General features: G+C 35.2%; 1 protein-coding gene across 4 annotated transcripts in view; it reads right to left on the bottom strand.

Moving 5' to 3' along the window:
• N4BP2 (NEDD4 binding protein 2) overlaps positions 1-27925 on the bottom strand; it is a 55855-nt gene that overhangs the window by 6379 nt on the left and 21551 nt on the right. For 3 of the 4 annotated variants that reach the window (XM_024993547.2, XM_024993549.2, XM_005207906.5), the window contains exons 8-15: positions 24795-27172; positions 24099-24184; positions 23554-23599; positions 22028-22224; positions 18443-18561; positions 12504-12642; positions 7692-7880; positions 6562-6730 (exon numbers count right to left, since the gene is read on the bottom strand). In XM_024993547.2, the coding sequence (XP_024849315.1) occupies positions 6562-6730; positions 7692-7880; positions 12504-12642; positions 18443-18561; positions 22028-22224; positions 23554-23599; positions 24099-24184; positions 24795-27172 (3323 nt within the window). The other variant, XM_059887748.1, reaches the window with a different exon arrangement.

Below are 27925 nucleotides of genomic sequence, written 5' to 3'. Positions count from 1 at the left end.
CTTAACGTTTCTAAAAATGGCTAAAAATTTCCCCCAATAGTCTCAAAAACAGTGATTTGTTTGAATCAGGTTTGAAAAGTCCACACATTGTATTTGGTTGATATATTTCATAGGGCATCCCTGGTGGCTCAGACGGTAGAGAATCTGCCTGCAATGCAGGAGACCAGGATTTGATCCCTGGGTATTTGGTTGATATACCTCTTAACTTTTAAAAGGTTCTCCTTCCTGCTGTGTAATGGAGTTTTTCAATTTGTTGGAAAAATGAGATCATTTATCCTAAATATTTACAGTCTGGATTTTGTATCCCCATGGTGTCATCTAACATGTTCCTCTATTCCCTACAAATCTGAACAAAGCAGTAGTCAGATCTAAAGGCTTCATCTGCTTCTGGTTATTTGGGGGCAAAAAGCTTCATGGGTAGTTGTGGTATATATATTTCAATCAGAAGACACAAAAGGGTCAGATTTTTTAAAATAATTCATCCCTAATTTTGACCATCATCTTTTACAACTACAAGCAATGTGGGACAGAGCCACAGATTGTTCCTCTGGACATGTTTCTGTTCAAAAAATACTACCATCTGGTGGTGACCAACCATAATTACAGGTCACCACAGGCAGCGTGCACAGATGGGCTTTGGCTTCCAGATAGAGTTTGTATCTTGGGTCTGGCCAAGTATCACCTTAAGTTATTTAACTCTTTTATTCTCATAATTTTTTCTACTGAAATAAAATTCACGATTTTAAAATGTACAATTCAGTGTGTTTTAGTACATTACAATGTTGTACAACCATCATCATGATCTAATTCCAGAACATTCCATCATCTCAAAAAGAAATTCTGGGCCAGTTAGCAGTCAGTCTCCATCCCTGGCTTTCCAGTCCCAGAAAACAATAATGAACTTTGTTTCTATGGATCCTATTCTAGACAATTTATATAAATGGAAATCATATAATATGTGGCCCATTGTATCTGGCTTCTTTCACACTGCATAATCCTTACAAGGTTCATCTGTGGTGCAGCAGGTGTCAGTATTTCATTCCTTTTTATGGCTTAATTATATTCCACTGTATCAATATACCACATTTTGTCCATTCACCAGTGGATAGACATCTGGGTTGTTTCCACCTTTTGGCTATTAGGAATATACATAAGTTTCTGTGTGGATGAACTGTGTTTTCAATTCTCTTGTGTACAAGCCTGGGACCAGAACTGCTGGGTCATATGGTAACTCTATGCTTAACCTTTCAAGGAATGTCAACCTTTCCACAGGTTGCACCATTTAACATTCCCACTAGCAATATATGACGGTTCCAATTCTCTGTATCCTTAATAACACTTATTATTTTCCATTTTATTAAACTTACTAAGTCATCAGTTTCCTTATCTATAAAATGAAAGGAATACCTACTCTTTATTCAGTCACTTACTCAAAAGGTTTTTAAAGTGTTGAATGGAAAGCAGAATATACGATAATGATTCAATAATTATCTTTGACTCAATTTTTGGCCAAAAAGATGGACATATAATAATCAATTATAGGGACTTCCCTAGTGGTTCAGTGGTTAGGAATCCACCTGCCAGTGCAGGGGACATGGGTTTGATTCCCAGTCAAGAAAGATCCCACATGCCATGGAGCAACTAAGCCCGTGCATCACAACTACTAAAGTCTGCACACCTAGAGCCTGTGCCCCATGAGAAGAGAAGCCACTTCAATAAGAAGACAATGAGAAGCCTGTACACCACAATGAAGAGTAGCCCCTACTCGCGGCAACTAGAGAAAGCTCGCATGCACTATGAAGACTCAGCACAGCCCCCATGCAAAAAGTCACCTATATAAGAAGCTTTTTATAAATACTGTGATACACACGAGTACTAGCAGAAGTTTTTAATAGGCAGCCTAATTTAGTCTGAAAGTCAACAAGCAGTAACGTAGATAAACATAAAGAAATGGAAGAGAAGCAAAACACAAGACAAGGATGAAGATGCAGAGCAGAAACAACTAAGTAGGGATGTGGGGATTTATGCTAAATGAAACATGGTAACCTTATCACAGTGCTAATTATGTAACTAGTCATTCACTATCATCTATTCTGTTGCTGCTGCTGCTGCCAAGTCACTTCAGTCCTGTCCGACTCTGTGCGACCCGATAGAGGGCAGCCCATCAGGCTCCACCATCCCTGGGATTCTCCAGGCAAGAACACTGGAGTGGGTTGCCATTTCCTTCTCCAGTGCATGAAAGTGAAAAGTGAAAGTGAAGTCGCTCAGTCGTGCCCGACTCTTCGAGACCCCATGGACTGCAGCCTACCAGGCTCCTCTGTCCATGGGATTTTCCAGGCTAGATGGCAAACTCCATAAAGATGGGAATTGTATGTCTTTTTCACTGCTTTATGTTTGATGTCAAGAATATAGAAGATCATCAAGTTTTTATTGAGTAAATGATGTATTCATCCTCTATAAACAAAATATTCCCTTTTAATACTTCTATATAGGAATTTTTCTTTTCTCCAGATTAAATAATGTATTTAAGCTGCTCTTAAATTTTCTTTTCTAATCTTTGTTGCTGTTTTCTAGATTTTCTCCAAGATTTTCAAAATTATATTTAAAAAACAAGTGGGGGAGGTAAATCCTCTACTCTATCAAAGAATGTCTGCTAATAAACACAGAAGGAATACAAATTTTAAAACACCATTATGGAACCACCAAGATAACACAGAAGAACTGTACAAAAAGGATTTTCATGACCGAGATAATCACGATGGTGTGATCACTGACCAGACATACTGGAATGTAAAGTCAAGTGGGCCTTAGGAAGCATCACTATGAACAAAGCTAGTGGAGGTGATGGAATTCCAGTTGAGCTATTTCAAATCCTGAAAGATGATGCTGGGAAAGTGCTGCACACAATATGCCAGCACATTTGGAAAACTCAGCAGTGGCCACAAGACTGGAAAAGGTCAGTTTTCATTTCAATCTCAAAGAAAGGCAATGCCAAAGAATGCTCAAACTACCACACAATTGCACTCATCTCACAAGCTAGTAAAGTAATGCTCAAAATTCTCCAAGCCAGGCTACAGCAATATATGAACCACAAACTTCCAGGTGTTCAAGTTGGTTTTAGAAGGCAGAGGAACCAGAGATCAAATTGCCAACATCTGATGGATCATCGAAAAAGCAAGAGAGTTCCAGAAAAACATCTATCTCTGCTTTACTGACTATGCCAAAGCCTTTGACTGTGTGGATCACAATAAACTGTGGAAAATTCTGAAAGAGATGGGAATACCAGACCACCTAACCTGTCTCTTGAGAAACCTGTATGCAGGTCAGGAAGCAACAGTTAGAACTGGACATGGAACAACAGACTGGTTCCAAATAGGAAAAGAAGTACGTCAAGGCTGTATATTGTCACCCTGTTTATTTAACTTATATGCAGAGTACATCATGAGAAACGCTGGGCTGGAAGAAGCACAAGCTGGAATCAAGATTGCTGGGAGAAACAGCAATAACCTCAGATATGCAGATGACACCACCCTTATGGCAGAAAGTGAAGAAGAACTAAAAAGCCTCTTGATGAAAGTGAAAGAGAAGAGTGAAAAAGTTGGCTTAAAGCTCAACATTCAGAAAACTAAGATCATAGCATCTGTTCCCATCACTTCAGGGCAAATCGATGGAAAAACAGTGGACACAGTGGCTGACTTTATTTTTCTGAGCTCTAAAATCACTGCAGATGGTAATTGCAGCCATGAAATTAAAAGACGCTTGCTCCTTAGAAGGAAAGTTATGACCAACCTTGACAGCATATTAAGAAGCAGAGACATTACTTTGCCAACAAAGGTCCGTCTAGTCAAGACTATGGTTTTTCCAGTGGTCATATATGGATGTGAGAGTTGGACTATAAAGAAGGTTGAGCTTCTTTATAAAGAAGAATTGATGCTTTTGAACTGTGGTATTGGAGAAGACTCTTGAGAGTCCCTTGGACTGCAAGGAGATCCAACAAGTCCATCCTAAAGGAGATTAGTCCTAGGTGTTCATTGGAGGGACTGATGTTGAAGCTGAAACTGTAATACTTTGGCCACCTTATGCGAAGAGCTGACTCATTTGAAAAGACCCTGACGCTGGGAAAGATTGAGGGCAGGAGGAGAAGGGGACGACAGAGGATGAGATGGTTGGATGGCATCACCGACTCGATGCACACAGGTTTGGGTGGACTCCGGGAGCTGGTGATGGACAGGGAGGCCTGGTGTGCTGCGGTTCATAGGGTCGCAAAGAGTCAGACACGACTGAGTGACTGAACTGAACTGATGGAACCACCAATAAAATAACTGATTCAGACAAGGATCATAAATGGATGCTAAAATCGTAAGGGAAAATGAGAACAGCTGTATGAAAACAGTTATTCACACAGTCACAAAGAATCAATCACCAAAATTTACTAACTGATTACAAAGGGAGAAAAGGTACATTTACAAAGCAAAATCTGATATGATAGAGTTCCATATCTCAGCTAAGAAATCAAACTTAACACCACCAATAAGGAAAACTGACCATATGTGTCTTATAATGAGTTCACCAAGGATAACCTAACATCACCTATGCAGCATTTTTACCAAGAAAATTTTAAACTGAATCTAGCCGTGAAGAAACAATCAGACAAATTAAAATTGTTCGACAATCTACCAAACGACTGACTTGGAATCTTTAAAAATGTCAATGACATGGAAAACAAAAATTAGACAAAGGAACCACTCTATTATCACAGGAGGCTACTGACTTGGGACCATCAACTGGAACATGTGATGCATGACTGGATCCTGGATTGAGGGTACAGCTCATAAGACCTTTCCAAGACCTTTCCATACAACTAGAAAACACTAAGTATGGCCTGTATATTAGACAACACTTTGTTAACAATGTTAAATGCCTTAAAAGTGATAATGTATTGTGATTATGTAGGAAAATGAATTTGTCCTCAAGTGATAAAACATGCTGAGGTGTTCAAAAACAAAGCACCACAATGTTTAAAACTTATTCTCAAATGGTTCAGCAGAAAGCAATTTGAGAGAGAGAAACAAATGTGGCCAAATGTTGATGACTGGTCAGTCTACAATTCATTCAACTTCTCTGTGAGTTTTAAATTTTTCAATATAAAAAGCTAGGGAAAAAAGATAGTGATAAGAGTAGACATATATGTTGATATGCAAAATAAAAATGCCCATCAATAGACAGATGGGCACATTATGACATGGTCACATAATACTATACAGCAGTTATAATTTAAAAAAAACCAATCCATTAAGATGAGTAGATCCTGAAAACTAGATTGTGTGAAAATAAGGAACTTGGCTGATGATACAGTGTGATATCAGAACATACCATGTATGTTCATTTTTTTAAACTCACAAAAGGAATACTACAAATAGACTGATGATGAATGCAAACTGAAGGGTGTTGATTTCCACCAGGAAGGTAAGAGAAAAAAAAAAAAAGAAGCACATACAGTAAAATGTTACCACTTGTTACTTTATACTCATGGGTACAGAGGTGTTCTTATTTTATTCTGGAACCTTTTGAACATGGTTTGCATGATAAAAAGATGAATTCTCAACCTTTTATATCAATTATATTTAATCAAGTATTTAATAATATAACTGATATGTGTTGAACTGATAAACTTATATAGTATACAACTTTCTAAAATATATACAAAACTAATTAACTGGAATACAGCTATCAATGACAAAGCAGTATGATGGAACCACAAGGAATAACTGAGGCATGGATTTTATGTCTCCACAATAAAATGGAAGATAAAAAGAAAGTCAAGTTGAGAATTCAAAATACCCTAGCAGTGGTAAAAGGAGATGATTCCCTAGTATTAGATGATTCCCTACTATTAGTCTGGGTACTACAAAGATTGAATTCTCCTAAGTGCTACCATCTGGTGATGAAAAGGAAACAAGATGATAAACCAACAAGATACTTTAATGTATATAATATACATAATATGATTTTAAGAGGCAGGCAGTAGCTTTCCTATTGACCTGCAAAGACTAAATACAAGCAGAAAGGGAGAAAGACACACCATTATAATGCAAACACTCAGAAATCCTGAATTTATGATAATTCTATAAAAATCCTATCACCTTATTTACTTCTGTATTTTATTAAATATCTGTTGAGCAACTGACATCTAATAAGTATCTAATAGCTCTAGTAAATGTCTACGAACAAAGATGTGTAATATTCCTGAAAGACCCAGAGAATTCTCAGATTATATCATGCCCTGCCTTTGAGGCCCAACAGTTGGTTTGATATATATACATGCCCAGTAAAACAAAGGAATACAAACATGACTGAAGCAGGAAAATAAAAATGTTAATGGCCAAGGCAGTTAGAATTCTTTCCCAAGGTTTTCTTGAAGAATGAGTCTAATACAAACATCTATCAGTGTGACACACATATCCTTAGCCTGCACATTCAGACTCCCTTGAATTTGCAAGTTATATCAATACAAACAAAGACATACTTTCTATTGAAAATGTGTCATGACTACAGTCTTACCTTCAGTTTTCTGCTGTAAAACTGTTGTCAAATGTTCTATAGCCTCATCCACATGCAGCCCATGGAGGTCTAGAACATTCTGCGGCAGTAGGGAGGCATTGACTTTCTCAAATATCTCCACGGCAGCAAGGTGATTAGCTTCTTTCATCTTCTGCTCATGGAGACTACCCTTTAAATATAAACATATCACCAGTGATCACTTTTCATATCTGCTACTTAGTAGGCAATCAGAAAACAAATAGTGCCCCTAGTAAAAAGAAGAACAAAAAAAATGGAAAAATTAATCTAAAATTTTTTATGCAACGGGGTAATATGCAAAAACACACCAAAAATTTAGGTGGATTTCAGTGAACTAATAACATAGTTCTTAAACTACTGGATCATCATTTCTAACACATCCTCTGATCCAAAAATCATAGAAGAGGGATACAAATAAACAACATCCATCTCAAGAAGGAATCCAGTGGTTTACCTTTTGATAATCCTGAGTCTCAACCCTCTTAACAACTTGGAGTTACCCCTGAAGCCATCCCTTAAGGTCTGCTATTGTTGTTCACTAGATAATACCAGTTTGATACTTTTTCTGCTCAGTCATAAAAAAGTAAGCTACGTGGAACCACAAGAAAACAAAAAGTCAATCAACCAGGTTTCTTTAATAATATGCCGAATGGGGTCACAATGAATTGGACATGACTGAAGTGACAGAGCACATGCATGCCAAATGAGCCTAGGTAGAAATTCTATTTCCCTGAAAGATATTAATGTAAATTTCTTTTTCTGACTATGAAAAGTGATACCTAACTAAAAATTCAAGCATGATAGAAAGCACAAGTCCTCTGTAATCCCACCTGGGAAGGTCAATACTAACATTCTGCTGTGTTTCCTCCATAAAACTTGTAAGTGTTTAGAAGTAGTACTGAATGAGAGAACCCAACCTAAAAGAGATTAGGGACTGTTGGAATTCTCAGACCATACAGTTCTTACGGAACAGGCTACTTTACATCACTTACAGAATATAATCTACATTCCCCAGAATAACTTCATCTAGTCACCGTATGAGTATTATCTCCTTCAAGATTATTCAGACATCATAGATGACAAAGAAAAAAAGAACTGGCTTTCCTCCTTACCTGCTGGGCATAAAATGTGGCAACATTTTTCTTCCCCATCCGATAAGCTTCTTTTGCCTTGCTGTAGCATTCCATCCTCTTCTGCTGGTGCAAGAAAGCCTCTGCCCTGTAGTCATCATACTCGGGGTACTCAAAGTCCTGGAAAGATGGTTCACTTGGTATATCTTCAGTCTCTTTCAATTTCTTTGCCTATAAGGTGTTACACAATAAGAAGAACCCAAAGAAAAGAACACATAATCTTTACCTTCAAAATCTGTACATGAAAACTGGGCTCTACTAATTTTTATCTTTCTTCTTAAAAAAACAGACAATATTTCCCTACTGTCTTCCTAGTAAGTCATGCACTTGTCAACCATCATTAACTTTTTCGTACCATTTTAACCACTCTTATCTAAGGAGATGTTAAAAAGTTCTCTAAAACTATGGAAATAAAAAAATCAAGCCAAAAGAGAGAATTTAAAATATCCAAAGAATAACATTCATTTATCTAATGCAATAGTTTCCAAATTTTAGTTTGCAAACCCATTCATAGGGTCAGTCCAATCACTGAAGGAAGTAATGGCATATTTCAATTTATATTTTAAAAAAAACAGTAATAAAATAATTGAATAATATTCTTTTGAAAACAGAAGAGCATACGGAGTGACCATGCCTGATAGTCGGTAAAAATCGTAAGGAGGTTTATAGGGCAGTTTTCAATCAATTCAACCAACTAGCCACTATGGTAGTGTTGACTTTTTGAGCTTTCTGGAATATGATCAAGTAGCTGTTACCCATATGGAAACTTAAAGAAACTAAACTAAATAACTCTAATTTAAAACATGAGATCATGAAAATAATTATGCAAATTAGCCTCAACACTAAACCAAATAAAAAAGAATAACATAAATGTATCACCACATTCCTAACTCATTACTAGAGTCAAAAATCTGTAAATACATTTTTATTTTTGCAACCAATACGCATGACTCTCCTTTACCTAAGAATATTCATAGGTCCTACATCCTTATGTCATGCTCACTAATAATCATACTACTGTTTAACTATTTCATACTAATGTTTAAATAGTCTATGAGTGTATAGCTTGTATCCTGGATAAAACCAAATATTTTGCAGAGAAGGGATTAAAAAAAAGAAAACACTTTTTATGACCTTTGAAAAGCCATAGTGCCTAATACAACAAACATAAATATTTGCCTTAAAAGTCTCTATTGGTATTTATACTAAAAAATGCAAATCACATTTGGTTCTCTGGGAAGAGAACCTTCATTTCTTATTTTTAAAAAAGAAAAAAGACAGGGAATTCCCAGTCTGTCCAACAGTTAGGATTCTGTGCCTTCACTGCCTAGGCCTGGGTTTGATCCCTGTTCATGGAACTAACATCCCACAAGCCACGTGGCAAGGCCCAAAAAAAGAAAGGAAAAAAGAAGTATATAATGAGAGCTACTCTCATTTTAAAATAAAACCAAAATTTATTTTTATATCCCTTTCATAATGATATGGTTTACTATAACTTCACTAACTAGGGCCAAGTGAAATACATGCTTCCTAAGAATTCACAAGCCTGGTGGGCTGCAGTCCATGGGGTCTCGAAGAGTCGGGCACGACTGAGCGACTTCACTTTCACTTTTCACTTTCATGCACTGGAGAAGGAAATGGCAACCCACTCCAGTGTTCTTGCCTGGAGAATCCCAGGGATGGGGGAGCCTGGTGGGCTGCCGTCTATGGGGTCGCACAGAGTCGGACACGACTGCAGCGACTTAGCAGCAGCAGCAGCAGCATTCTCTTGAAAGCATGATGTACTGTAATATTAAAACCATTTCCAAAGGTAACAAACTTGCAAATTTCATTAACAACTAAAGGGAAAAGGTACTAGTATTAACAAAACACAGTTTTAAATAAGTGTTAGTTTCTGGAACAAAACCAGGAAACCAAAATGTTACTGGTATCATGATACTCTCTTTTAATATCTCTGGTCCTTTAAGGTCCTGGGATATCAAAGACAGACTATTCTGCTCACAAATCTTAACAATATTTTTATCAGTGTTGTGACATCTGCCTACATTTTTTTGAGAAAGACTAAGTATATCTTATCTCCAGTATAACTTATTCAAATTTATGTTTTGGCCAACGTGTACACAATTCACAAACTCTTTCTTGATTCCAACATCTTCTAACCATCTCCCACTTTCAGCAAGCACACTTCCCAATCACTTCCTCTACTGCCGTAATGACCAAGAGTGCCTTGCTCTATTATCAGGAGAAAAAGTAGTCTTTATTCCCAGTCTGGCACTGAAGGTCTCACCATTATCTTGTACTCTTTGAATCTTGTAACATACTACACTTATCCATGATGAACACAGGCATCAGTGGTACCATATACTTCCTGCTCTGTGTACACACTAATAGATAACATACTACACCTATCCATGACACACACAGCCATCAGTGGTACCACACACTTCCTGCTCCATGTACACACTAACAGATCACATGAACACCAAAATTACCCAAGTCCTATCAGCTAAATTCTGGTGAAATAGTCAAAGAAAAAAAGGAGCACACAAGTTTATCCATAAGTGGTCTTATTAACAAGTAAAGCAGGATGATTGAGCACTGTTAAAAAAAAAAAGTCTAAAACTAATACAAGATTAATATATAAAATCAATTGTATTTCTATTTGCAGAGGACAATCCAAAAATAAAATTAAGAAAACAATTTCATTTACAATGGCATAAAAAAAAACACCTAGAAATAAATTTAACAAAAGTCATGTATAATTTATATTCAAAACTACAACACACTGTTGAATGAACTTAAGAGGAACTAAATAAATTGAAACATACTTCCACATTCACAAATTGGAAGACAGTATTGTTAAGATGGCAATACACCTCAAATTGACCTGCAGATTCAATACAATCCCCATGAAAAGTCCAACTGGCTTCTTTGCAGAAACTGACAAGCTCATCTTAAAAGTCACACAGAAATGCAAGGGGACCAGAATAGCCAAAATAATCTTGGGGGGAAAAAAAGAACATAGTTGAAAACTCACATTTCTCAATTTCAAAACTTACTACAAAGTTACAGCAGTCAAGACTATGGTACAGGCATAATGACAGACATATAGAACAATGGAATGAAACTGAGAATCTAGTAAAAAATTTACAGTCAATTCATTTCCAACTAGGGTGCTAAGAAAATTCAATGTGGGAAAAATAATCTTTGCAACAAGTGGTACTGTGATAACTGAATATCCATATGCAAAAGAATAAACCTGAACCCCTATCTCACACCATATACAAAGATCTAAATGTAAGCACTAAAACTATAAAAGAATTTAAAACTATAAAACTAAAACTATAAGAAAACTTGGGTGTAAGTTTGGTGACCCTGGATTAGGCAGTAGTTTCTTAGGTATGACACCAAAAGTACATGCAACAAAAGAAGTGAATTGCACGTGATCAATTTTTAAACTTTTGTGCTTCAAAGTACATCAGCTAAAAAGTGAAAAGACAACCCTTGGAATGGGAAAAAGTCTGCAAGTCATACGTCTGAAAAGGGACTTGCATGTAGACTATATGAAAACTCATACGACTGAAGAAATTTTTTTTAATTGTAATGGGCTATGGATATTAATAGACATGTCTTCAAAGAAGATATAATACAAATGGCCAATAAGCACATCAAAAGATGGTCAATATCACCAGCCATCAGGGAAATGCAAATCAAAATCACAATGAGATACCACTTTTGTATTAACTATGTCTTTTATTTCTTATATTCTGATGCTTTGACATGAGGCCTTGCTAATCCCTAGAGACAAAGCCCCCACCTTGGGGCTAGCTAATTCCTAGAGATTGGAAATAATTCACTTGCTGGCACACTTTATACATGCAAACCATCCAATCTAGAACCCATATCCACAACCATTTCCATTATGGGCTCTCACTCTCTGGCCACCATTCACATACCCTAATCACGGAAGCCAGGTACCAAAAAACTAGGAACACCCCAGAGCCTGCTGAAATTATTCAAACTAGCCAATCCTGAACCTACTTATTACCCTGTTTTGCCAAGTCTTTCCCATAGAAACCACAAAAAAAGGCTCTTGCGCACATTTCCCCATCTCTGTCTCCCTGACCCTGGTGCTTCCTCATGGGGCTACAGATGGTAGGCCATACCTCCTGCTTCCGTAACTATAATAAACTTCTTCCTTCATGTCATTTCCATACCTGGTGTCTTACCATACCTGATTAAAATAAATCCCAGGTATCCATCAAACAACTTCACTTCTACTCAGATGGCTTTAATCAAAAAGACAAGATGATAACAAAGTGTCATAGAGGATGCGGAGAAATTCTAACCCTCATACACTGCTGATGGAAACGTACAAGAATGTAACCATTTGGGGAAAATGCTTGGCAGTTCCTCAAATGGCTAAACCTTTCTGGGCTTCCCAAGTGGCTCTGCCTGCAATCAGGGAGACCCAGGTCTGACACAGTTATACTCTAAGACCCATCATACTGCATTCCATAGTTATTCCATTAAACCTCATACGTTTCATGTGTAGTCTACACAAGAAAAGTTACAGAAATTCAAATGTTTGTCATGTACAAAGACACTGAATAAAAAAACATAATCAGCTATAAATTCATTATTTTGAGCAGATATTATTAGCCAAATATGCTATCATTGGTTAAATTTCCAGTCTACAAAAAATGGTGAGAAATAAACATTAATCTAACAAATCAATTATATTTCATACATAACTATTATTTATCATTATTGTAAAAAACTAAGACACTATACCTTTTTCTCCTTAGACTTCTGTGCAGTATGAGAAGTGATATTCTCATTTTGGTGAACAAATTCTTGTGCTACCACTGTTTTTACAGGGTCTCCTTCAAGAACACAATTTAGAAATTGCACTGTGTGTTCTAATGAATAGCTGTAGAGAGTTGAAGTACAAATATGAGGTCAATGAATTAAAATAAAAGTTATGTGGAAACATTAACAAAGGCAACCTTTAAAACATCTTAGAATAGGAAAAATTGGCTCACTTCTTAGTTTTAAACATCAAAATTAAATGCTCATTGTGCATCTCAAGACTCGAGAATGAACAGAAAGTGTAAAGTTAGAGGCTCTCAAAAATTAATTTTTAAATGAATACCCAAAAGTAACATATTAATAAAATTAATTCATATTCTTATATTTTATTCCAGATAGATTTTCCACAACTCTTTCTTTCATCTTATCACACATACTTAGTCCCCTTTAGAATTCACACATTTCAGTTTCCTTCATACATCAAAAACAGACAATAGATCTTTACGCTAACATTGTATTCTGTCAAATTTCACATTTTACTTAAACCATGGGGTTCCAGTCAGAGAAATTCTAAGCAGAAATATAGAAAGGAAAAAGTAAAAAACTATCCTACCTCCCACCACTACATTATTTAGGCATATTTTCACGGTGATACTATACTATGTGGAATATGAAATTCTACAAAAATTGACAAAAGCCTGAAACACTCATGTTCCCATAACTAAAGAAACTCTTTCCAAAGCAAATTATAAATGATTTTATACTTATTACTTTTTATGACTCTGATCTCTTCCAAAGGCTAGATAATGAAGAGCTGACCACAAAGGACTATTTTTGAAATGCAATACTTATGCAAAATACTGTGATATTTTGCTATTCTTCAATTTATTAAAGCAACCCCTGAAGGGGAATCATTTGGGACTACCAATTCCACTTGAGCACTCCCATCTTACTGCCTAACATATACTCAACAAATAGGAGTTTCTTGGGGGCTAGAAACTACCAGAAATTGTCCACATCCTAACTAGTCCTTAAAATCACCTAGTTTGCCCACTTTTAGGGCTAGAAGCCAGTCTCCAGGTGTTGTTAGGAGTATATGGCTCTGGAAGATTACACTGCAGGCATATAATGCAGTAAGTAATTGAACGTTCTTCAAGCCAGGCTTCAGCAATACATGAACTATAAACTTCCAGATGTTCAAGCTGGTTTTAGAAAAGGCAGAGGAACCAGAGATCAAATTGCCATCATCTGCTGGATCATCGAAAAAGCAAGAGAGTTCCAGAAAAACATCTATCTCTGCTTTATTGACTATGCCAAAGCCTTTGACTGTGTGGATCACAATAAACTGTGGAAAATTCTGAAAGAGATGGGAATCCCAGACCACCTGACCTGTCTCTTGAGAAACCTATATGCAGGTCAGGAAGCAACAGTTAGAACTGGACATGGAACAACAGACTGGTTCCAAATAGGAAAAGGAGTATGTCAAGGCTGTATATTGTCACCCTGCTCATTTAACTTATATGTAGAGTACATCATGAGAAACGCTGGGCTGGAAGAAGCACAAGCTGGAATCAAGATTGCTGGGAGAAATAGCAATAACCTCAGATATGCAGATGACACCACCCTTATGGCAGAAAGTGAAGAGGAACTAAAGAGCCTCTTGATGAAAGTGAAAGAGGAGAGTGAAAAAGTTGGCTTAAAGCTCAACATTCAGAAAACTAAGATCATGGCATCTGGTCCCATCACTTCATGGAAAATAGATGGGGGAACAGTGGAAACAGTGTCAGACTTTTTATTTTTTGGGGCTCCAAAATCACTACAGATGGTGATTGCAGCCATGAAATTAAAAGATGCTTACTCCTTGGAAGGAAAGTTATGACCAACCTAGATAGCATATTAAAAATCAGAGATATTACTTTGCCAACAAAGGTCCATCTAGTCAAGGCTATGGTTTTTCCAGTGGTCATGTATGGATGTGAGAGTTGGACTCTGAAAAAAGCTGAGCACCGAAGAATTGATATTTTTGAACTGTGGTGTTGGAGAAGACCAACACCACAGTTGGTGGTGTGGAGTTGAGAGTCCCTTGGACTACAAGGAGGTCCAACCAGTCCATTCTGAAGGAGATCAGCCCTGGGATTTCTTTGGAAGGAATGATGCTAAAGCTGAAACTCCAACACTTTGGTAACCTCATGAAGAGTTGACTCATTGGAAAAGACCCTGATGCTGGGAGGGATTGGGAGCAGGAGGAGAAGGGGACGACAGAGGATGAGATGGCTGGATGGCATCACTGACTCGATGGACATGAGTTTGAGTAAACTCCGGGAGTTGGTTGATGGGCACAGAGGCCTGGTGTGCTGTGATTCATGGGGTCACAAAGAGTCAGACACGACTGAGCAACTGAACTGAACTGAATCCTTCTTATGAGGGTGAAGCTGACACTACTGCTGAGACAAGTATCCAGCTGTTGGCAGACAAATGGAGGATCACTGAATATCATAATACCTACCCTTGGCACCTGACTGATCAATCATTCTGAGCACTGAAAGTAAGTACTCAGTCCTCTAACCTCGCCTGGGACCCGCAACTCTGGGTAGTTTCACATCAGACCTTCTTGCCCTAGGTTCCCATTGAAGAGAGCTGCCATATGTCAGCACCAACCTTCCTAACCTCCAATGCCTGAGGTATTTTAACACATAATTCTAAGAAAACAGCTGCTCAGGTAACAAAAATAAATAGAAAATCTGTGGACTGAAATAATACCATGAAAAACTTGATTCAAGTGACATATTTAGAACTCTGCATACTCAGCAGAGAATATTCTTTTTCAAAAGCATCTTCATGTAATATTTATAATAACTGATCATGTATTAAACCAGAAAGAAAATTTCAAATTCCCAAAAGCAGGACTCTTTCAGGCTGCATTCTTATACTCCAACACAACAAAACAAAATAAACAGTAACCATCACCACCACTACCATCACCACCAAACTATCAATCCATTTAGAAAATTTCAAACTCTTGGATGAATGAGAAAATCAAACTGAATTAGATTTTTACAGAAAAAAATGAAATTACTATATATCAAAATAAAAATATTACACATATATATCAAAAACATAATATAGAGAAAAATTCATACCCTTAAATATATTTGTTATCAAATACTGAAAGGAAACAAACTAATCAAAGAATTGAAAATATGTCAACAAATTTAAAGAGAAAGGAATCAACAAAAATAGAAAGCAATTACCAAAAATAAAAGCAAAAATAAATGATTAGAGAATATAAAACAGACTTTGATCAATAAACCAAGAGCTTGCTCTTTAAAAGGGCCATTCTGACAAACAGCAAAAACAAAACAGAAAAAAAATATATTAGGAAAGGAAAAAAGGATATGATCAAATACAAAACAATAGTTTTAATTACCACAGAATATTATATACAACTTAACAATAATAAACCTGAAAATCAAGGTAAAACTAATGGTTTTCTAGAAGACAAACCACCAGAAAAGACTCACAGAAAAAAAAAAAAGGCAAATACTTGAATAAAGCAATACCCTTAAAAGATAGTGAAAAGTTCTAAAAGACTTCCCTAAAAAGGTACAACCCCAGAACCTTCAAGGTACTAATTTATTTAAATTTTCCAGAGCAAGTTGCTCAGTCGTGTCTGACTCTTTGTGACCCCATGAACTGTATCCCTCTAGATTCCTCTGTCCATGGAATTTTCCAAGAAGGAATACTAAAGTGGGTTGCCATTTCCTTCTCCAGGGGATCCTCTTGACCCATGAACTAAACCTGCGTCTCCTGCATTGCAGGCAGATTCTTTACCACTGAGCCACCAGGAAAGCCCTTTTATTAAGCCAAATACCAAATAAAACCCTAAAACCAAATCTGACAAAGATAACAAAGAAACAGAAAATTACAGACTAATCTCACTTAACAACTGTTGCAAAAAGCCTGAAATCAATTCTGATATTGCATTAAAAGAAATAAACAAAAATATGAGAGAATTTTTATTCTAGAAATTACTGGTGATTGACATGAAATACACTAATAAACTAAAGAAAAAAATCTGTATTAGAGTCTCCAAAGAGTCTAAAAAGGCACCTATTTAAAACAACTCTTGCTAAAATAGAAATTAAAGGAATATATTAAGATCAAAACTATGTATTACTCAAACCAGAAGCATTCCTAACATAGCAAACATCAAAACACACTATTACGCTACAATATTGAAAATAAAATTTAGGACCAAATGGCTCAATGGAATCAAAGAGTCAATAAAAGAAAATGTATATTTGAGAATGTAAGAAATATTAGTGGTTATATTTTATATCAGTGTGTAAAGATGATCTATCTACCCAGTTTATCATTTGGAAAAAAATTAAGTTAAATCTCTACTTCATACTAAACACACAAAAATGTTAGGTAAAGTTTTTAAATTTCACTATTAAAAATACTGAACGATGGTCAAAGATCCTGTGTGCTACAACTAAGACCTGGTGCAGTCAAATATATAAATTAATAAAAATAAATTAAGGGCTTCCCTGGTGGCTCAGTGGTAAAGAGTCCACCTGCCAATGCAGAAGACATGGGTTCGATCCCTGGTCTGGGAGGATCCCACATGCCTCAGAGGAACTAAGCCCATGTGCCACAGCTACTGAGCCTGTGCTCTAGAGCCCAAGAATCACAACTACTGAAGCCCGTGCTCCGCAACAAGAGTAGCCACCGCAATGAGAAGCCTGCATGCCACAAGTAGAGAGTAGCTCCTGTTCGCCACAACTAGAGAAAAGCTTGAGCAGCAACAAAGACACAGGACAGCCAAAAATAAATAAATAAACAAAATTATATAAAAAATTTTTCTTTAAAAAAAAAAAGCAAATTTAAAAATAAATACTGGAATAAATATGGAATAAATAAATTCCATAATGTTGGGGTAGGACAGATTTTCTCAAAAAGAGTTAAAACTCCGAATCAGTAAGGGAAACAATTTTCTGATAAAACATGAATTAAAAAATGTTTATGACCAATGAGATTTTATCAAGAAAATTTATTATAATCTATATTAACAAAGATAACTACATATAATATATAAAGAATTCTCATAAATGTAGAAAGAAATACAAAGAGCCAAAAGAAGACAGGCAAAAAATAACCAATTTAATAGAAAAAGAAATCAATGGGAGAAAAGCTCAACCTCACTAGTAATAAAAATTTAAGCAACAATGAAATATTTTTCCTACCAGACTGGCAAAAAATTAAAGATTCTTAATGTTCAGGGCAAGTTACACAATCAGTACATATAAGTAATATGGAAAGCCGTTATAAAAGGAAATTTGGCATTAGCTATAGACATTTTTAGTGTATCTACTCTGAACCAGCAATTTCACTTTCAGAAACTAGCTTACTATAATATTCACCCATGCACACAAAATGTATGTTCAATGTTGCTCAGTGCAACATGGTTTCCAACTTTTCTTATAGTCAAAAAGCCTGCAAACAGAGCATGTTTAAACAAACTATAGTACTTTAAGAAATCACTTTCAGAGTACTATGGAATACTCTGTAGACATTAAAAAGAAAAGAGTATTTGTCACAAAGTATGGACAGAAAAAATAACAGCAAAACTACAAAATATTATATAAAACACAATCTATTTTGGTGACTATATATATAGGTACCAAAACAAATAGGTACACATGTGTGTGCATACTTAGTATATGAACATGAGAAAAAATTGGGGAGGAATATGAACCAATTGACAAAAACTCACTTTCTACATTATTGCATTTAAATGGTTTATAATACACTTATATTATTTTTGTTATCAGAAAAATAAAAATAAGAGATTAAAATGTATGACATACACTTTCAATCACATCACAACAAAAACTGCAGACAATTCTTCTAGTACTCACTTGTGGTCCTTGAAAATGTCCACCAGGAAATTTTGGTTAATGGCTGGAAATATCTTAAAGAGTTGCTTCTCCTTTAGCTTAGTGGCACAATCTTTCTCAAACATAAGCGTCTCCCTTTTCTAAAACAAACAAAAAAGACAAAACTCATTCTTATGATGGAATTTACAATACTAGTTATGCTGATCCAAAACCATGGTTATTTCATTGCGAAAACACTAATAATTTAAAAGCAACCACAGACTTTCTTCATTGATTAAAGGCTGAAAATAGTAATGTAAGTATTCTTGCACTGTTTATTTATATCCCATTTTTTACTAAGTATTCGAAGCTGCTTATTAATACACACACAGAATCACACATATACATATATGTGTGTGTATGTGTATATATATACTCTCACATATGACACACATGCTGAGTCGCTCAGTCATGTCCAACTCTTTGCGACGCTATGGACTGTAGCCCGCAAGGATCCTCTGTTCATCATGGGATTCTCCAAGAAAGAATACTGGAGTGGGTTGCCATGCCCTCCTCCAGAGGATCGTCCCAACACAGGGATTGAACACAGGTCTCCCTCATTGCAAATGGATTTTTTACCATCTGAGCCACCAGGGAAGCCCACATTCAATCATATATTACACATATAAAAAGAATGAAGTATATACATATAAACAGGATATAAATAAATGAAGAAATCAGAGAGTAGAGAAAATAAAGGTAAGAATATAGGATAAAGCTAGCAAGAAAATTAGTATAAATAAATGCATGCTACAAAATCCTGTACCATTGCTAAAGGTGGGTCACAAATTCAGTTCTGAGCTTCTCAATGGCCAAAGCAAAGGAAGAAACAAAGATTCTCAGTGTCCACAAAATAAAAAGAAGCCAGCTGCTCAGAAGAACAGCTTTTTCTGGTACTGAGACCTGAGAGAAATTTCTCACATGGGTCCTCATAAAAGGGACACTGTGTGATGCTGTGAACAACGTCCTTAAAAACATATTCTCCTCAATGGGCAGAAACTACAATGTACAAATGAGTTGCAAATTCAGGTTGACAGAAAAATCCACATTAAAAAATTTTTTTCACAAACATATTTATTCCAAAGGAATTGTATGCGAATACCAAGTGTTATTTTTTCAAAGTCGTATTTGGATTGTTTAAATTGCCAAACCAAACAGGCTTTTCTAATATGTGCTAATTTAATTCTAATTAATGATTATAGTAATCGTTTGTAAAGGGACTTCTAACTCTAAGACAATTTGTTGACATTGTGATTTAACTATGTAATATTTTTGTTTATTCCAAAAGTCCCAGTGTCTAAAAAATAACTTCCTATAAAAGTTCAAAGAGTCTCTGAAAATGTAGAAATTACAATAATTTAGGATAGTCCTAGAATAGCTATTGGTTTTGAAACCTAGCCATATTTAAGCCATTTATAATATCAAACAACAACAGAAAAAGAATCACAATAGGTGACAACCTGACCAGTCAAAAAGACTGGTGAAGCTGAAAATATCACATACCACAAGAGTGAGGAAAACAAGCCACCTCAAGAATTTTAAATATTTCACATCTTATTTTAAGATATACATTATAATCTGATCTTACTAAAAAATTCAGTGATTTTTTTTTTAGAAAAACCTCAGTGATCAGATTTACTAGAATCTGCCAGGTCATAGAGTATCTCTAAACTACAAATTAAGGTCTTATCAATTAACTGAAAACAGCAAGGAGATCAAATCAGTCAATTCTAAAGGAAATCAACCCTGAATACTCATTGGAAGGACTGATGCTGAAGCTGAAGCTCCAAGACTTTGGCCACTTGACGCAAAGAGTCAACTCACTGGAAAAGACCCTGATGCTGGGAAAGATGGAGGGCAGAAGGACAAAGGGGAGACAGAGGATGAGATCATTGGATGGCATCAACGACTCAATGGACAAGAGTTTGAGCAAATTCCAAGAGATAGTGAAGGACAGGGAAGCTCGGTGTGCTGCAGTTCACGAAGTCGCAGAGTCAGACATGACTTAGCAACTGAACAACAACATCTTACAATTAATTATCTTCTTCATGCATTATGCCTAATTTTTATTTTATATTCTTTGCTTTAAAAGAATTTAAAGTGTATTTCTCCTTTGGAAAATTCTGAGAAATTACTGAGAAATTTTCCAGAAATTCTCTTACTGAGGCTCTACTTAAGCAGGAATATCTTTAGGATCAAAAGAGTATAGCTTCTATTATCAAATTCACAGAAAGACAAGAAAAATCACTGACAGAAAAAAAAAATTACGTTGAAAAGTCAAAGAAACTTATTTGTTCATCATTATGTGAAGTGAAGTGAAGTGAAAGTTGCTCAGTCGTGTCTGACTCTTTGCGACGCCATGGACTATACAGTCCATGGAATTCTCTAGGCCAGAGTACTGGAGTGGGTAGCCTTTCCCTTCTCCAGGAGAACTTCCCAACCCAGGTATAAGAGATAAAAAGGTAGGTTAGAACCATAAAGAAAAGTTTCAGTAGCAGAAAACAGCATTTCAACAAAAAGTGTCACATCATTTGAGTATAAGTTCTAGGCTTTCCTTATTTTTTATGAAAATCTATTTCTCCAATTAATTACATATGTAAATTGAACAGGATATCTGAAACAACACTAAATTATAAGATCCTACTGAAGAGACTGTTCCTTGGATTATATAAACACGTAAAGTTGGTAACGGTAGCATATTTCCAACTTAATTAACAAGTGGGGAAAATAAATATGAAAGTGGAAGAATCCCATCATTCTTTCTACGCCCCCATTCTATCAATATATATTTCAACCAATACAAAGGTGTTCCTTTGAGCAGTCAAATGAGTAGGAAAAAGAGGGGAAAAGGTTGTAAGATCACCAACTAAGAATTTTTTTTCCTTGAGAACTAAACTAATAATCTCTAAGGTCTTTTCCCTTTTGATTTTGAAATTCTCTAATACTAATTTTCAGAATTCCAAAAAAAGTTAAGAAAAAGAAATGCAAAAGAAACCAAATTCTCTTACGACTTCATATAGTTAGATAGGTTGAAAAAGAACAAAAATTAAATTCAGAGCAAAGCAAAGTATCTGTTTGAACTTGTCTTACTGAAAAGTTAGATAGAAAAAGAAGAGTACTTAATTTAAGATTTGAAAGTTTCTAAAATTTTTCTCTAAAAAATTTTGCTTCAAATATGAACTCTTCAATAGCAAAACAGTCATTTCTTATTACTAACTTATGAATGAAATTATCTTCAAATGAAATATTTCTTTCATGTTTTTCTAGAATGAAAAAATTTACAGAAATAAAATTATAGACAAGAAATATACATCTGCAAAATTAAATCCAAAACAACAGATTTAACATAACTGGCTTACTGTTATAGAATATCAACTAATTTTCCAGAAGTAAAAACCTCCAACTTCAAACTACATTTAAAAACATTTTTCAATTTTAACACTAACTTCAATCAGGTTAAAATAGATTCTAAGACTACAGAAAGTAGAATGAAATGAAAATCACAAACTAAACATATAATCAAACTAGAGTAAGAAACAAAGGCTTAATATTTATACTAACTCATACCAAATCATGCTTTTCCTGTAAGGCAATTTCTTCTGACATTATTTCTCTGAGTGATACTTTTTTAGTTTGAGTGTTCCAATGATCCAATAAGGGTAGCATTTCAGGTGCTGCTAAAGTCTTCAGTAATTTTTTGCCTGTTCTCTGAGATGATTTTTGTTCTGAATTATCAAGACCAATATGCCCAAACAGGGAAGGATCTACAAAAGCAGTATCAATAGTGTCAGACCGTGAATAACAAATGTACAAACTAACAATTATTCTGATGTAAATATATACCTCAGACAGATCCAGAAAACATGACTTTTAACTCTTTGCTTATAATACAGTTTGCAAATTTCAAAATATATCTTCACATAATAAGTATGAAATATGTATAAATGTAGGAATACTTCAAATGAGCAACAATCTGAGTATCACTATAAATCAACCCAATGCTTCCCACTCTTTTTCATATCCCTTCAACAGAGAAAACAGTAACACACATATACACTGATAAACAGAGGAAGCTGCAGCCAGCCAGGAGTGACCAGCTAGAGCAGCTGGTCATCTCTGCCTGGCCACTCCAAGAACTGAAAGGATAAATATTTTTGCAAATCTGTAACCCACTGGAGGCACACAGTAAATATTGAACATTGATATTCAAGAAAAGAAGGAACTGAACATTCTAAGAAGTTCATAACAGTAAGACAACGTATATTTCAGCTTTTCTAAGAGCAACACATTCTGATATACACTTTTGCTCTCCTGGAAAGTGAAGAAATAGCTAATACTATCATCTGAATAACTGATACTATTTGGGAACCTCCAGCTCTCAAATAACTTTGGTTCTTGAAGCTACAATACAGGTCTGGATTAAAGTTAAGAATCTTCACTCTAATAATCTTCAGTCTGGAGTCCTGGTATGAAGTGGGCAGAAGCATCTAGAGAAACTCAAGCACAAAAGCAGGACCTAGAACAGGTCTGCCACTGTGCACTAACCAATTAAGACACTGCATCTAAGAAATCTTCTGGAATCAAATATTTTCAGTTTGGTAGATATACCCAAAAAGCAGGCTTTTATGCTCTAATCATATTAAAATCAATAAAAATTTAAGAGCCAAAGTAATATTTCAATGATGCTATCAAAGACAGGAATATTTTATGCTCTCAAACCAGAACAGTTTTCTATCATTCAGAACAAAATCATTAACAGGAAACACTCTGAATACATGCATTAGAGCACACCTAGGTGCTTCATAGCCTCGTAGTTGAAAAAAAAAATTTTCAACTGAAGTATAGTTGATCTATAATGTTGTGTTAGTTTTCAGTTATAACCTGAAAGTTAAATAATACAAGGACTTTTTTCTTCTTTAAGTTTTATTTTATATCAATATTAAATGTTAAAATTTTTTAAAACTTACCTACAAATCAAAATTCTTTGGTAACATATTTTGTGGAAGTATATTTAAAATGAGTTGAAATTCATACACACACACCAAGTTTCAACATCAAGATAAGAACATCAGAAGTGAAACTATGTGATTTACCTTGCATTAACTTGCCACAAGATACCTCTTCTTGTCTTTGTCGCTCCTAAACACAAAGGCAGAATAGGGGATTGGCAAAGAAGGGCGCATTAGAAAACAAGCTTATGTTATTTTCCTCAGTAATCATTTCTCCTTATAAAACTATCAATCATTCTTGCTAAATCTAATAAATCTAGATAAATATAGATTACATCTATGTATCTCTTCCACTTATAGAGCTCTTATGCTATAATTTTTAAAAAACTGTTAATGAAACTTATTAGCATTTCAAGTCTTTAAAGAACAAAAAACTATTTATGATTTTTTTCCCTAAAATAAAAAATCAATCATATTGAGCTCCATCATTTATTATATAGTTTGGTCAATCTGGATATAATCTAAAACACTGGAAACAGAAAAAATATCAGTAATCTGTTAACTGCTAAAATTCATTCTCTAACTAAAAATTTAATAGAATCTTTGATATAACACAACAGATTATAATGAAGAGCAAAGGTGACAAAATGGACACAAAAGGAGCTCTTTATAAAAAGAAGCCTACCAACCATTACAGATTCTTTCCATTTCTCATGAATCACTTTAGCCAGATTCAGATCTATATGAACCACACAATCCTCAACTGTTAGGGACCCTTGTGAGGAGAGGAAGAAAAGAAAAGAAAATATGACCATTACTCATTATACATATGCAGAAAACATACTGAACTACCTTACACATCATAAAACTAATCTGTATTTTTAATTACTAACCTATGTCTCTAGTTTTAAAACTCTTGGAATATTTTTATGTAGTATGTTATTGTATTCACACTTCTTGGCAGATGCAATTATACAATGTTTCATATACTTAAGTTCTTCATGTCCATTACACTAAATATATTTAGCATGTTCACTTCCATTAAGACTTTCCAATAAGTGTGTCCTAAGGAATTATCTTGCCTTAAGTGTATCTGGAGTAGCATCAAAGGATTAAAAAGATGTATCTGTGCAAACAAGTATGAGGTAAATACCAGAGAAAATTTTCAATATATGCATGGGATGAATACAAACTCTATACTCTCTAGTTTCTTGAAATTATACATTTAAAAATCCTCCACAAACACATGGTGCCAAAAACAATAATGTAGTCAACAGACTTTTACATTTGTTAACATACAAAGTAATTTTAAAATTCAACCTAAACTATCTATATTCTAGTCACAGAAAGATGCACATATAGGTAATAATTTACTTTTTCCTTACCTGAATCAATACCAACAGGGCCAAATAATTCATTGAGCTGAAAAGCCAGTTCAGGGGGCAATGCCAATTCAAGACAGTCTATGGTCAGAGATTTGGTTGTCACTGGAGTGGGATTCAGTGTCTCAGCTTTATCTTCTCCAGTAACTCCAGCTGACAAAGCACTCCCTGCCATTAGAATTGTCTCCATTTCCTGTTCCTCTTCAATCATAAATTCTTCTGTGTTTGGAAATTTCACATAGTCCTTTGGAAGATTTTCATTTTTATTTATTTCAAAAGAGTTAGTAAAATAAGTTTCTTCATGTAACTCAAGATTTGAAGTGCTTGATACAGAGTTCAAAATGTCAGACAAATTCAAAGAAGAAGGTATGTTACCTCCAGTCTCTGCAACTTCTGAATTCTTTTCCATTTCACTCACAGTTTTAGTGGTAGTAGCTTTTAGAGTATCTGGAAAAAACTGCTTCACATTATATAAACCTGAAAGTTCTGTTTGACTATTAGCAAGTACTTCATTACTATTATTTAGCTCTACAGTAGGAAGTATACTTGTTACTAATCCATGTTTTTCAGTAGTTATAGCTCTTATTTCTGCCTGCTCTAAGTTCTCCTTTTTGGAATTACAGGTAGATTGTACATTAGTGTTATTGATATCAATTCCATGGCTAAATTCTGGCACAGAAAAATTAGAATCCTCTAAGCTTCCTCTTTGGCTAATAATTTCCTTCAAATTCAGTCCCAGAGAAAATGGCCCAATTTGTGCTTCATCGTATGATTTTTTTATATTCTCAAATTCAGTATCCTCACATAATTTGGTTTCAGAATCCAATAAAAGGCTTGTGGCCCAAATAATATCTTTGTTACACCTCTCATATAAGTCTTTTAGGGCTTCTAATGAAAAAGATCCAAATAGTTTACAAAGAATGTTAAGATTTTCAGATTCATCAGCATTGGTGAGCTCACTTTCTTCCACATATGTGCTTTTGTCATACATTACCCTATATGGAATTGCTTCTTGAACATCCAATTTTGTGTTAATATTGAAAGTTTTGGGTTTAAATCCATCTAATCTTCCTGTTAATACTCTCAGAGAATCAGAAACACTAATCTTATTTTTTTCTACTTTCCATAAGAGAGCAAAATCCTGTGGTTCAGTCTGGGTACACATGCCTACTCCTATTTCAGGGACTTCTTTAGTCTTTTCTTCTGAAAATTCAGCTAAAGTTTGTGGTCCTATTTTTTCAGGGACAGTTGGCACACTATTGATATAAGGAAGAGACAATGTGTGTTCCCTATGAATCTTTTTACTTGGACAAGTCTTACTCTCATAGGTCATTTCATTGGGCAACATTTCAGAACTTCCTCGAGTACAACCACCCAATGTTTTTAGCTCTTCAGGGCTTGTGCCCCAACAGGCCTCATGTGAAGAGTATAAGGATATTTCATTCATACTGCTGTTGGTTCCAAATTCTAGGCTGGGTTCATTTAAGCCAGCCTTTGGTATTCTTGATCTGTGCTCTCTCTGAGCTAACGAATCGAGGGAAGGCCAGTCACCCACAATGTTGAATGAATCTCTTTCCGGGTTTTTGTAAGTATCATATTCACAGCTACTGAAAGGTTCCGAGGCATCACCACACTGTGACCTGTCGTCATCCTCTACATTTTCATATGGAGGTCCTTGTGGCTGCATACAATCTACACTCACAGATAAACTATTATCTAATATTTTATGTGACTGAGGGCGATTATACTTTTTGTCATTTTGTACAGATGAGGCTTTTTCCATTTTTCGGTTCCTTTTTGTCCTCTGACCAATAGTCTTATCAACTGGCCAGTCACCAACAAAAGACAGCTCGTGTTTTGGAAACTTTTCCAAAGTTGATTTGCTCTTTTGTTTTCCAAAGGCTTTTTTCTTTACTGCCGCTCTTTCTTCCAATATTTCACTAGATAAAGATTTTTCATTTTGATTGGGTACAGGATTTGAAAGACCACAGTCCCCTTGATTATTTTCACCATAACAACTACTTGGTGACATTCTCTCTAACAAACTATCTGCATTGGTTTCACTACACTCTTTTTCAAGAGCCATTTCTACTGGCTCTTCTTTTTCACTTTTGTCTGTAACTTGTACTTCACTTTCAGAATCAGGAAAGTATGTGTTTGGAGCTTCCTGAATGAAAGCATTCTGAATATTGGGATTCATATCACTTATTTCTTTTTTTCCTTTGTTTAAATCTGCGTTAGGGAGATATGCAATATTCTCAGGCAACATATTTTCTTTGGTCACATCAAGTTTCTTCTCTTCAGTTAACTCTAGATGCTTCAAAGACGAGGATAAAACATTTTCTTCTTTTTCAGAAGTAATATCTTCATTGTCTCTTGGGCTGTAAGATTTTTTTTTAAGTATTATAACGAAATCTCTTACTGTTATGATTAGTAATATTAATACTGTTAATATATTTAAACTAAAGAACATTAATATTATGATTTAAACTAAAGAATCTTTCAACTGAAAGACAAGATACCTGATCTTACCCTAATACATGATGAACACACCCCTTTATTGTAATCCCAACACCGAGCACAAGGCCTGGCTTACACGAAGCACTCAAAACTTTTTTTGAATTAAATAATTAACAGGAGATTTTCAGTTAAGGTGTTTATGATGCATTAAATATTAAAGTTAAGGTTCTAAATTTGTTCCCAGAACAGGATACCTCCTGGGCTCCTTTCCAACTTACTAAAGCTTAATACATGTGAAACTAGGTCTGCCTCTGTACCACCTGTCTTTTGCTACCAAGGAAAATGCTTAAGATTGATTTACAAAGTCACAGTCAGTCAACATGATTTGCACAATTAAGTCAAATGAGAGAAAGGGAGGACAGCTCTCAATTGAGATGTCACTTGCTAAAAATATTTTTTAAACCACCCTCAATGTTATTTTCAGACTCAGAGCACTTTTGCCAAATCATTATATTAATACTTTCAATTTCAGTGCATTTTCCTTATTTGTCAACTCATCTTCCTTTCTATACTGCAGGAGTTCTCAAAGACCCACCTCTCCCATGAAGCCTTCCTAAGTGAAATCACACCTAACCAGTTTTCTACATCCAGATGCTATTGTAAGTCCTTTACAA

The sequence above is a fragment of the Bos taurus genome, chromosome 6, assembly GCF_002263795.3.
Source record: "Bos taurus isolate L1 Dominette 01449 registration number 42190680 breed Hereford chromosome 6, ARS-UCD2.0, whole genome shotgun sequence".
Taxonomy (NCBI): Eukaryota; Metazoa; Chordata; class Mammalia; order Artiodactyla; family Bovidae; genus Bos; species Bos taurus.
This window is presented reverse-complemented; position numbering and strand designations above follow the sequence as displayed.